General features: G+C 38.8%; 1 protein-coding gene across 1 annotated transcript; it reads left to right on the top strand.

Annotated features, from left to right (window-relative positions):
• The first annotated feature begins 215 nt into the window (after positions 1 to 215).
• Positions 216 to 13,604, top strand: LOC143438529 (CBY1-interacting BAR domain-containing protein 1-like). The gene is made up of 3 exons (XM_076924164.1): positions 216 to 432; positions 12,006 to 12,125; positions 13,351 to 13,604. The coding sequence occupies exons 1-3, from the start codon at positions 349 to 351 to the stop codon at positions 13,432 to 13,434; spliced, it is 288 nt and encodes a 95-aa protein (XP_076780279.1). The 5' UTR covers positions 216 to 348; the 3' UTR covers positions 13,435 to 13,604.
• The last annotated feature ends 273 nt before the right edge of the window (positions 13,605 to 13,877 follow it).

Here is a 13,877-nt window from a genome sequence, read left to right on the forward strand (position 1 = left end):
AGGCATGTGGTACTGGATTATACAGTCATGTAAAATTCAGTCTTTGTTTTCATACACATGTCAATAATTTTGTATAAAGAGAAGTAACTTTAAAAAAAGGAAAAGTAAATAGTGAGTACAGCAACACTTTGTACAATTTAAGTACATTTTTTATTTCAGTCATGTTTTGTCTTGTCCAAAATAGCTTTTGATCTTAGTAACACAAAATACTAAGACTATATAATGGAGAATATGAAACTCTGTATGGTTCTTAAATAAACTCTTAAATACATACAAAATTAAAAGACTTTTTAAAATTCCAATCTTTTTGTTTTCCAGAACATATTATCTGAGTTTATCACAATTGAAATGTTATTTCATGGCAAAGCTTTAGAGGTCTTCACTGCTGCCTACCAAAATATACAAAAAATTGATGAGGATGAAGACCTAGAGGTAGGCCCACATCTGAACTCCGTTCTGTTAGTGTGCAAATGTTTTAGAGCTTCAGTTTACATGGCTAATGATCTATATTATCATGTGTAACCCAAAGTACTGAACTTTTGTGATTTTCCATTTATACTTTGTTAAAAGATTACTGAGTACTCTCTTCAAGTCCTCAAGCTAGTATTTCATTCTCTCTCATTTCCATGTGTTACTAAAAGATTATTAAACCAAACTTTTACACTATTATTAAATAGAAAACATGTAATCATTGCTTTGCACAGATCTAAGTATTTTTTAACTATGCCAGTTGCTTCATTGCCTTTAATAAAAATACTTATTTCCTCCCTTAAAACTGAAATACAGTAAAGAAACTTTCCAGGGGGTCTCATAGCTCTCTTTGCAGCACAGATGGGAGTCAACTTTTTTTTTTAAGATGTATTATATATACACCATTCTACCTGCATGTATGTCTGCAAGCCAGAAGAGAGCACCAGATCTCATTACAGGTGGTTATGAGCCACCATGTGGTTGCTGGGAATTGAACTCAGGACCTCTGGAAGAACAGCTAGTGCTCTTAACCTCTGAGCCATCTCTCCAGGCCAGGAGTCAACCCTTAAAGTCTATCACAGCATGATTCTTAATGCTATGTTCTCAAGGCTACTACTACACTTGAGGCTTGTACCATTTCCTGCAAGGAAAAACACTGCATTTAGTAACAGGTTCAAATGATCTGTATACTTTTCCTGCAAAACCGGAGTACCTTTTAATCAGTCTCCTTTCTCTATCATTTCTGACTTGTGAACTGATAGTCCTGAAGATTTTCCACCTTGTTCCAGTGGCCCTAGCTGTCACACTATGCTCTTTGTAACTTATCTCTGGTCTCAATAAGATAGCTACTGTAGAGTAGGTTGTAGAGAAGAGATAGTGAAAGGGTTAATAATTTTCAAAAACTCCGAACAGGTTGAACAGTACCTAGAGTGCAGGTCAGCTTGGTCGTGAGCTCTGTGTTTCAGGAACTTGGCTGACCACAAGATAGACGGTTGAATACGAATAGGCTCTTTGAGAATAGCCTATACAAAATGTTCCCCATGACTGTTCCTTGGACCCTGTCACAAACTGAATAGCCTGGGACTTTCCACAGGTACTCTCCAATAACCCTCCTTTACTCCCTCTGGGTTGTGGTTTCCTCCCCAAGTTGTAGTTTTTGGCTTCAAATTCTGTCTCCAAAGCCCTGGGGTCAGACCCCATTGCCCCTGTGTGGGCTATGGGTATTGACCTCAACATGTTGATCGAAATATATCTCTTGCTGATTGCATCAATTTTGCTGTCTTGTGAGTTATTGGGTGGCCTCGAATTCCTGAGGATTGGGTGAGGTCCTCCCTTTGTGGGGCCTTACAATAGATGAAGAACTAAAGTTTTCAGTGTTGTATAGAAGATATGTTTGTGAACTTCTTTCATATTTGAGTGTAGTAGTATTGAACAAATTAACCTATACCTATTATCTATATCTATCTATACTGCCAACGCAAATTACAATCCACCAGAAATATGAGAAAACAAAAATTCTAGTAACATTAAAGTTGCAGGTATGTGTTTGAGTGATAGAAGTTCCCAGTCCCTTTTGTTTTAATACATGCTCCATATTTTTACATTTTTTATTGAATAAGGAAAAGTAGCTTGCATGATTAAACAAGCATTGATTTTTTTCATGTTCTTGTCTCAAGAACATCCTCACATGTCATGGCTCTAACAATATATGATACAGATACAATATGATACATATTGAAAAGAGTCTATGGTAGAAGATTGTGGGGAGCCGACAGACGGCGGCTATCATCCTTGCAGCCATCTTGAGCCATATACCCTGACAAGAGACTTGTTTACAACAGCCTACAACAGCTGAGCACACTCTGATAACATCTTGTTTTAGATACCCAGGATTTTCCCTTGAGTGTGTCAGACTTAAAAGTGTGTGACTTAAAGGTGTGATTTAGAGACAAGGCTTAAAGGCATGACTTAGAAGTGAGACATATAAAAGGTGAGAGGCAGACAGAAGACAAACACTTGGAAGTGAACTAGAACTTGAGATTCTGGACTTGGAACTCGGAAAGAGACTAGCAACTTAGAACTGGGATGAGGACTTGAGACTTATTACAGCCGCAACAGGATAAGTACTTGAAACTCATTACAGCTGGAACTGAGGATAAAGACTTGAGACTCACTATAGCTGAAATGAGGATTAGGACTTAAGACTTTGTGCTAGGAACTAGGGACTTGGAAAGAAGAGAGACTGAAGAATAAACGGGATTGAATCACACTCTGTCTGGTCTCCATTCTTCGAGTCAATCCTCACTCTCTCTCTCTTGCTGAACCCCGGCCCTCGGACCTGAGCAGCTTGGGGCAGTGCAGGCTCTAACAGTTTAGCCCCCAAGGCTTTTGGCAGTGCAGGTTCCAACACTGATAGAGTGGTCAGCGACATTTTGGCCCCCAACATGGGATAGTCCGGCTCTCAACAGAAGATGAACACAAAAACTGGCTTTATTTGCTTGACCCATTTCACATAAAGCACTGTCGTTGCTTCTACATGAGGACAAGGTGCAGAGAACATCAGGATGAAACACTAGATCAGTTCTAGATCAGTCATGCTGAGCAAGGTCTACCTTTTGACACCTGTCCATGGCAGTGTGGGCAGGATGATTTTCACTAAAGTTTTCACTTTTTAAAGCTTTTCACCTACACCATAATCCCCCTCTATCTCCCCCACCCCACAAAAAAAAAATCTAAGCAAGGTGTAGGGCAATTTTTCCCTAATTGATTGGATAATAAAGGCAAGCAGCCAAATGCTGGGTGAGGAGGAGGCAGCTTTCCCAGTTCAAGAGAGGAAGAAGGATGCAGGAGGAAGAAATGGCCCTTTTGGACTGTGAAGCAGTAGTGAAAGGAAGCAAGATATAGACCAAGAATAGTTAGATCTGGTAGTGGATTCCTCCATCGGAAGATTTCTAACAGAATTGGTTTAGGAAGGTTGTGCCATCTAAACTAAGACTGTCTGCTATTTTACATTCAAGGTGACATAGGTAGGCTCCAGAGGAGAGGTAACTACTGCAAAGCAACAGCTGAAAAGAGTGGACCCCAAGCCAGCCTCAGAAACTTGGGAGTGCTGAGTGGTTTGGCAGCAGCTAGCCACGGGACCAAGAAAACAATCTCGGAGTTCTGGAGAGACAAAGCCAATGTTTGTGGGAGAGGAGTTGGCTAAAGTAAACACTTGGTCTCAGGCTATGTACCAAGCCAGGATAGACCAAGACTGCAGGTGCCTAGTCGGCATTAGCATGGACTGTTTTTTTTAATAATTACACACTACAGCAGAGAGACCACTATAGCACCATACTGTAGGTTTGGGGTTAGATAGATGTGAAATAGTTAAGGATACACGGTGAGTCTGGACCTTGCTGTATTAGTTCTGTAACTCTCAAATATCTAACTTTCTTATTGAGTTGTTTCTCAATGATGACTTCCTTACAAATAATGCTTTAGCAGCCATTATTTAAATGAATGAAAATATATAGTGTGTAGATTGAAAACAAATAAATTCCCTTTCAAAAAACCTTTATGACACTCATATTTGTGCATTTGTAGTATTTTCTGTGGAGTAACATAGCTATAACTAAAACATAATTTCATTAATCCAAAAAGTAGGTCCCATTCTTAAAGCCAAAGGCTTGAGATGAGAATGCCTAGCAAAACTTTATGATGGCATAGATAATACAAAGGTTCTGAGGTTATTGTGAATGAAGAACAATGACCATTATGTATTTACCATGGAATGAATGGAAACATAGCCCTCCACTTTTGTTATATATACCATCTAGCATCTATGACACTGAAATCTGGGAATTCACGTAACCTAAAGATTTCTTGCAAACAAGAAAATAATACAGAGGGACATAACCTGGTTTTCTGTAAATCTGTTGTTTTTACAGTAAATGAGTTCATTTTAATACTAGTTTAATTGTTATCTCAAGGGTTCCATATCATGTTATTTTTCTTGCTAGAAAAGTTTACAAAGTAATTTTCAAACAAAAATATGATCCCTCTTAATACTGCGACCATGAACCAACCATCTGTTATACCTGAACATCAGTGCTCACCGACCTCAAAGTTAAATCTGCTAATTATCCTTGAACTGTTCTAAAATAAGATTATATACTAAATTCGATCACTTGATTCCATTGGTATCCTACAGTATTGGAAGGCTCACAGCAGTGGTTCTCAAATCTGTAGGTCACAAAACCCTTTGGGGATCAAACAATGCTTTCACAGGGGTCACCTAAGACCACCAGAAAACACAGATATTTGCATTATGATCTATAACTATAGAAAAGTTGCAGATATGGATTAGCAACAAAATTATTTTATGGTTGGGGCCAACTACAACATGAGGAACTGTATTAAAGGGCCAACGCATGTGGGGAAAGTCCTTAGTCTTAGTTTGCTTCTTTGCTTTCACAAAATGGGGATTATGTTTGTGTTAGCATTCACAGGATGAAAGGGAATTAATTAACACCATTATTTGGAATAGCTGCAAAGATAAAACAAGGTTCTTTTCACTAGAGAAACTTAAGGCTAGTTGTAGAGACATCTGAACAACAACAACAAAATAGTATCATTAAAACTACCCTTTTAAAAGTAAGAATAAGAGCTGCTAGCTACTGGATAGGGGAAAGATAGCATTTGACTTCGCTCCTAAGGATTGGTAAACATCCTAAGGACATGTTAGAGATCCTGCCAAGGAACCAGAGTTAAAGAGGCACAGTATAATGTGCATTCCCCACATGAAACAACAGTTCTGTAGAATAAAAAATGTTAGATAAGTTTGAGTGACACTGGGCCTTCGGAGGTCACCTAGCACATGACTCTGGTAGGTAAGTGTTGGGGGCCGACTTTTAGCAGAAAGCGGCTATCAGCTTTGTAGCCATCTTGAGCCATATACCCTGACATGAGACTTGGATTACAATAGCCTACAACAGCTGAGAACACTCCAATAATCTTGGTTTAGATACCTTGAGATTAAAGGTGTGTGAGATTAAAGGTGTGTGACTTAAGAGTATGACTTAGAAGTATAGAGATCAGAGTTAGAGACAAGACCTAAGGGCATAATTAAAGGTGTAACTTAGAGGCATGGCTTAGAAGTAAGACATATAAAAGGCAGAGACAGAACAGATCAGGAATCAGACTATAGAGAGACGAATCAGACACATCAGACATTAGGTAGAGTCTGCCCTCACCCTCGCTCTTGCTGAATCCCAACCCGTGGACCGGAGCGGCAGCTTGGGCCGCCCAAACGTGGGTTGGCCCGGGCCTCAACATTTTGCCTGGGCTTCGACATTTTTTGGCTGCCCCAATGTGGGGCTAGTGTGGACCCCAACATTATTTTGGTGCCCAAACGTGGGGCAGCAAGAACGAGAGACCCAGTGACGGACTTTACTGGAAGGATCTGTTGATTGTCACAGGAATCTGCCACATTGAGAAAGGTAAGGAAATGGGACAAGAAATTAGTCAACCTGAATCCAACTCTCTGTTTTGGTTTGCTTCGAGAAAGGTAGTGAAAATGGGACAAGAAATTAGTCAGCCTGAATTCAACTCTCTGTTTTGGTTTTGTTATTTGCTGCTCACATGTGTTAATTTTCTGCTTTTGTTCTTGAATGCTGTCTTTTTTGTTCAAAATAAAAAGAAGCGTAAGTTAGAATCCAAAATACAACCAAAGGTTGATGACAATTAGTCAGAGCCAGATTGTGCTGACCAAGAAGAAGAGAAAGTCAAATTTATGATTCTGAAATGCCCTATGTGTCTCCACCTCCAAGTGCTCCCCCAATGGAGATGGTGGTTATAGATCCCATAAGGGAGTTACACGAAAAAATATCTGTTCTTAAACAACAAATAGAACTAGAAAAAGAGTATCAGGACTTAATTAATCAACTACAAAAATTAAAGACAGGAAAGATGTCTCAAGAGGTAAACTGTGAAAATCCCCTGGCTCCTTGCATTCCTCAACCAGGAATCCAAAGGCAGTCCCTATCACCTAGCTTAAGATTAGCCACAGATCAGCCAGAGGAGGGAAAGGCTGAGGCTTTCCCTGTATCCGAGACTAGAGACAATCAAGGAGTTGCTTGGAGACATCACACAGGTTTTAATTTTCAAATTATTAAGGAATTTAAAAATGCAGTATCTCAATACGGTACCACTGCTCCTTTTACTCTTGCAATTTTAGACTCTGCCACAGAGGAGTGGCTAACTCCTAGTGATTGGAATACGTTAGCAAGAGCAGTTCTTAGTGGTGGAGACGATTTAATTTGGAAATCAGAGTATCATGAGAATTGCAAAGAAACAGCTAGGAGAAATATTCAGGCAGGCAATGGTTGGTCCTTTGATGCCTTAGTAGGAGAAGGGCAATTTGCTTCTAGTGATAACCAGATGCAATATGACCCAGGTTTATTTGCTCAAAATCAAAATGCAGCCATGAAGGCTTGGCGTAAACTTCCAGTAAAGGGAGACCCTGGTGCATCTTTAACAACAGTCAGGCAAGGGCCTGATGAGCGATTTTCTGACTTTGTTCATCGATTAATGACAACAGCAGGAAGGATTTTTGGTAATGCAGAGGCAGGTGTAGATTATGTGAAACAACTTGCATATGAAAATGCTAATCCTGACTGCCAAGCGGCCATTAGACCTTATAGGAAAAAGACAGACCTTACGGGGTATATCAGACTCTGTTCTGACATGGGTCCTTCTTACCAACACGGCTTAGCTATGGCGGCTGCCATGCAAGGAAAATCAGTAAGAGATTTTTTTGGCAAGCAAAGACAGAAAGGCATGTTTTACCTGTGGTGAGCCTGGACACTTTGCAAGAGACTGCAAAGTAGAAAATGAGTTAAGCCAGAGACAGCCCAGAATACAGCCTGGGCTCTGCCCAATTTGCAAACGTGGAAGGCATTGGGCTAGTGATTGTAGATCTAAACAAGACGCACAAGGTAATACCCTTTCCCATAATCAGGGAAACAGGAACAGGGGCCGCCAGCTCTAGGCCCCGAACCGACGCAAGTCAAAGCAGGCTTACGGAGCAGTCAGTTTTACACCAACAAACAACAATCCCTCTCTGAACTTAATCGAGCAACACCAGGAAGTGCAGGACTAGACCTCAGTTCTGCCACCCACACAGTATTAACCCCAGATATGGGACCTGAGGCCTTACCCACCGAAGTGGCTTTATCAGATCAGCAATCTAATCTGGATCAGGCCATAAAGGCTCATGAGTTACATCATCTTAATTCTAAAACTTTAAAAGGTATGTTTAAAATTACCAGAGAACAAGCTAGACAAATTGTCAAACAATGTCAATCATGTGTTAAACTTTTACCAGTTCCTCATTTGGGTGTAAATCCAAAGGGACTGATACCAAACAGTATCTGGCAAATGGATATTACTCATTATAATGAATTTGGCAAGCAAAAATATATACATGTATGTGTAGACACATACAGTAGTTTCATTTATGCAACATTACAAACTGGAGAAGCAAGCAAGCATGTGATCGCTCATATGCTTGCTAATATCACTGTATTGGGTGTGCCTAAACAGATAAAAACTGACAATGGCCCAGGTTATACAAGCTCCAGTTTCCAGCAATTTTGTGAAAAATTGGGAATACTACATAAAACGGGTATTCCATATAATCCACAGGGCCAAGGTATGGTAGAAACCATTAAATGTCAATTTGAAAAAAATTAAAAAGGGGGAATGGTATCCTACCAAGGGATCCCCCAGAAATATCCTTCATCATGCACTCATTATTTTAAATTTTTTAAATTTGGATTCTGAAGGAAAATCTGCTGCAGATAAATTCTGGCATCCTGATACCAAAAAGAATTTTTGCAACAGTCCTCTGGAAAGACCCATTAACTGGAACCTGGAATGGGCCAGATCCAGTGCTTATCTGGGGAAGAGGTTCTGTTTGCATATATTCCCAAACTGCAGATGCTGCACGTTGGTTGCCAGAGAGACTGATTAAACAAATAGACAACAATAACAAATCCAAGGAGAAGAAACCCCCTGAGAAGCGTATTTTTTCTTCACAGGAAACATGAAGATGCTTCACAATTGCCTTCAAACTGGAACAGATCAACGAGTAAACCTGACCTGAGAAGTTATCAGTGCTGAAGAAGACATCACCATCTGAATCTCCAGGGTGGCTCTACATTCCCTGACTTATGATTTAGTGGGGAACTAGATTATTTTAGATCTAGTGGGAATTTAGATTGTTTGGACCCAAGAGAAAACCCACTACCACAGTTACTATAGTTGTTTTTTGAGTTTGAGATTGACTAGAGCAGGAACAGGGATTTCCTTAGTTTTCTTTAGATCAAATCTATGATCAGTTTTGTATTTATATAGATTTAGATTCTGATATAAGACATTTATAAACAGAATAGAAGAGGCTTACACTTTTTACTCCTCTGATAGAGGGAGTTATATGTCGCCCTTTAAAAAGAGTGTTGCTGTCATACTAACTATTCAGGTGTTGTTAAGTCTCTTGTCTTTTGGGTCTATGCGGTTCAACAAACTGATGGCTTTTGTATGAGATGCTATTCAAATGAAACCCACACAGGTCCATTATTACAGGCTGGAAGTAAGGGATTGTAAAATCTCTGTCATCAAGACTAATGAGGTATATCCCCTAACTTACGCGCTAAGCCGGATAGTCAGTGACGGGTAAGAGAGCATACGGAGACCCTTGCCCCTAAAAGAAGGGAGGCCTCACCATCCTAAGACAGGAGCTCAACCAATGGCTGTTGAGTATCCAAGGACGGGAAAGGGAGGCTGGGGTCCTTTGCTCCAACCTAGGACAGGCACGGTTTCCATAAGTTTTCCCAGCCTTCCCTTTTGAAAAAGAAGAAGAAAAAATTTAAAAAGGGGTACCTGTTGGGGGCTGACTTTTAGCAGAAAGCGGCTATCAGCTTTGCAGCCATCTTGAGCCATATACCCTGACATGAGACTTGGATTACAATAGCCTACAACAGCTGAGAACACTCCGATAATCTTGGTTTAGATACCTTGAGATTAAAGGTGTGTGAGATTAAAGGTGTGTGAGATTAAAGGAGTGTAACTTAAGAGTATGACTTAGAAGTATAGAGATCAGAGTTAGAGACAAGACCTAAGGGTATAATTAAAGGTGTAACTTAGAGGCGTGGCTTAGAAGTAAGACATATAAAAGGCAGAGACAGAACAGATCAGGAATCAGACTATAGAGGGAGAATCAGACAGGAGACACTTAGAGGAAGAGGGACTGAAGAATAAACGGGATTGAATCACACCCTGTCTGGTCTCCATTCTTTGAGTCTGCCCTCACCCTCGCTCTTGCTGAACCCCAACCCACAGACCGGAGCAGCAGCTTGGGCCAGGATACAGTGGCCGCCCAAACGTGGGTTGGCCCGGGCCTCAACATTTTGCCTGGGCTGCAACATTTATTTTGGCCGCCCCAACATGGGGCTAGTGTGGACCCCAACATTATTTTGGCACCCGAACAGGGACTCGAGCTTGGGCCTCAACAGGTAAGAGACACAAAAAGGATTTTCAGTTTAGAATATTTTGTCTGCAGTAATATGTTAAATAGGCTATGAAGAAAGATATGTAGAGTCAGTGTTTAGAAATACCTCAGATAAGTAATCAAACAGAATGCCTATGTTGCTAGGAAGCCTTTTATTATAAAACCAAATCCATAACAATACAGTAGAACTAGTTTTATATGTCTATCTTGATGTTGAAAAAAATTAAATTCTACAGAAACCATTCCATGTGGTTAGCAGCCATACAATCTGTTGTACATTAAACATTTCCTTCATCTTTGAACATGTTATTGGAGAGTATTAGTCTATAATAGAAGGTAGATAGGATTATGAATATGGTTGTCCACACTATTTGAATTATTCAGAGAATTCATTAATTGGCATTAAACACAGCAGAAAAAAAAATTAAGTAACAAAAACCCTTAAAAATCTTTAAGATGTAATAAGTAGAAAAGATAGGCTCTTTCTGAGTGGTATGGCTGTAAATAGATGAAGCAATAGAAGAGGCAAGCTAGGAGTGGCTTGTGATGGCATGAGAGAAGGAAAAGTTAAGGTCAGGGAAGATAAGGATTTAAGGCTTCTGATGATCAATTGCTGTGGGATTAATGTCCAATTTCTAGTCTGTTTGGAGAGGCCATGAGTTGAAGTAATTGATAAGTTTCTTAAAAGTTATGCCTTGAAGTAATGGAAATAAGAAAACGAAACTTGAATAGATGCTTGTTTCTAAGCCAGCAGTTCTCAACCTATTGTTGTAACCCTTTGGAAGTGGGGATCACATGAGATCATGGGGAAACAGAAACTTCCATTACAATTCATAACAGAAGCAAAATTAGTTATGAAGCAAAGAAAAAATTTTAGGATTGGGGCCACCATAACATGAGGAATTTTATTAAAAGGCTACAAATATTAGGAAGATTAAGAACCACTATTATAAAAAAAACTGTGGAAATGAAATATTTGTAAATTTGTAGTTTTGATTCTGTAGGAAAAACATACATGGGAAAAAATCAGAATGACAATTGCCTTTTTTTGTTTTTAAAGTGGAAGTTTGTGGGGAGGTGTTTAAAATTCATACCTGATGATCGTGACTGCTCATCTGTTAGAAACTTGGGGTAGAGAAGAAGTCGCAGGAAACATTGACAACATTAGAGACTACTCCAAGTCCAGACTCTAATGCTGTTGCTATCCTCCTAGGGTTAGGGTGGGTCCTATGTTCACAATGCATAATGGTACTCCTGCAGTGAAGTAACAGTTGAGGGGAGGCAAAGAAAACGGAACCAAAGACAAATGCATAGCACATGGCTTTGCATCTGCCTGTCAAGATGATTTCAGGCTGCTCTACACCATTTATCAATTCACATGATACATGTACAACTTTTTACCCTTCTTTTCTTTTTCTTATTTATTATTTTATGTATATGAGTACACTATTGCTCTCTTCAAACAGACCAGTAGAGGGCATCAGATCCGATTACAAATCGTTGTGATCCACCATGTGGTTGCTGGATGTGAAACCACAGAGCCACCTCTACGGCCCAAAACCTTCTTCTGTAATTTAACTAGATTTGCAAATAAGCATGTGAGGTTGGTTAGATGTTCATTTACAGTCGAATTTAAAATGTTGGGGTTTTTTTTCTTCTTTTTTCTTTCTTGCTTTTTCCAGACAGGGTTTCTCTGTGTAGCCCTGGCTGTCCTGGAACTCACTCTGTAGACCAGGCTGGCCTAATTTTGAAAACATCATATTATACAAAATTTTTAACACATGAGTAAAATTCAGTTTTATATAGAATTTTATGTGGAATGTAAACTTTAACTTTATGGAATATTGTGTCAAGGATAACACAATAGAACTGTAATTTTGCAAGGGAGAAACTCAGAAATCCACCTGTCTCTGCCTCCCAAGTGCTGGGGTTAAAGGCCTGCACCACCACTGACCAGCTAACATGTTGTTTTATATTGCAATAGGTTTTCCGAAATTCTCTGTATCTATCAGATTATCCATCTCGTTTAGATATTGTAAGAGCAAATTCAAAGTCACCTCTTCAGAGATCATTGTCAACTAAGTGCACATCTGGAACTGGACAGGTAAGCTTAAAAAGAAAATAAAAACCTGTGAAGGAATTTGAGTTGTTGAATGTGTTGTTCAGTGCAAAAAGCATCCCCCTTGTTAGGTGGTCTCATACAATCAATGTATTATCTCCAGCTGTCATCTTTGAAAATGAAGTGTCTATACCTGCACTCTACTTACTCTCTGAGGCAGAACACTGAAGGAACAGATGGGAAAGACAGAACAGTGATCATTAGATTGGCTGTATCTAAGATAAACACAAATTCTAGAGTTGAATTGTGAGCTCAATCTAGTTAGAAATTAGACCTAAAAGTGACTTTTTTCTAGGCATAACTCATGGACTAAGAATATAGCTCTTTAGATCAATAGGCAAACCTTTAATGACTGTTCATGCACCAAAATATGCTCTGCTTCAGAATTTTAACTGATTAATAATAATCTCAAAATGTAATCTAAAGTAAAATTTCCATAGGTGTAAAAGTCCATCATTGGATTCTGTGCACCATGTGTTTTACATTCATCTCTTCTCCCTTGCAAAATTACAGTTCTATTGTGTTATCCTTGACACAATATTCCATAAAGTTAGAGTTTACATTCCACATAAAATTCTATATAAAACTGAATCTTATTCATGAGTTAAAAATTTTGTATACTATGATGTTTTCAAAATTAGCCCTACTAACTTGCGATCAAGTTCCTGGGGGTTAGGCAGAGTTAAGATTATATATATAATGTAGATATTCAGCAACATCTATCTGGGGCAACACACATCCACACCATGACCACCATGACTGCTGTTCAAACATTGCCCACTGTCTCCTGGGTAGTGTAAATCACCATCAGAGAACTTATCAGATATCCAAGGGAAACATAAGATGTATAGCTGCTGAGTGTCTTTTCAACTCACAACACATCGTTTCTATTGTCAACATTGCTGTCTAATAGGCTTACCTGGTTCTATCATCCTCTTTGGATGGTTATCATGCAAATACTGCAAGGTTGTTTACTTTTAACTTACTTATTATAACTTACCATTTCATTCCCAATACACAGTAATGGTATTTTGTTACAGAAGCATACTACTAGAATCAGATATAGAAACAGAGATTTCAACCTTAAAAATCACAGGGAACTTAATCATTTCCTGAAATATTTGTTCTATATTCCCTTTCTCATAGAAACAGGTAAAAAGGTGCCAAACATAAAAATGTTTTTAGTTTTTCATGTGTTATTTTTCAACAGATAGCCACCTGTCGAACAAGGAAGGATCAACAAGTAGAAGATGAAGATGATGAAGAATTAGATGTTACAGAAGATGAAAACTAACTTCAAAAAGAATTCACATTTCTGTTTTCATATCACATGACTGGAAATGTAGGATCACTTTATACTCACTTGACAGGTTAAATTATAAAATGAAATGCTACTATGAAATGAGGGAGGGGGTGGTTAAGGAAATTATGCTAAGGAAAAAATGAAGATTTTTTTTTCCTGAAGTGCATACCGTCTTTCTTTCAACATCATTTCTATGGTAGGGTATAATATTTCTGCACATGTTCTATTAAAAAAAAGATTGTGTATTTTGAAGCATTTCAAATTTAATGCACTATAAATGTGTATGACACACAAAGACACACACATACCTGATAAAGGTGCAAATGGTGAGTAACAAGATTTAATAATTCCTTATAGTTTCCTTTAGGATAAAATTCAAGGTTTTGATTACCAGAAGAGGTCCGTCAATAATCCTATGCCCTAGTGCCTTAAGT

This window comes from Arvicanthis niloticus, chromosome 25 (assembly GCF_011762505.2).
Source record: "Arvicanthis niloticus isolate mArvNil1 chromosome 25, mArvNil1.pat.X, whole genome shotgun sequence".
NCBI classification, from domain to species: Eukaryota; Metazoa; Chordata; class Mammalia; order Rodentia; family Muridae; genus Arvicanthis; species Arvicanthis niloticus.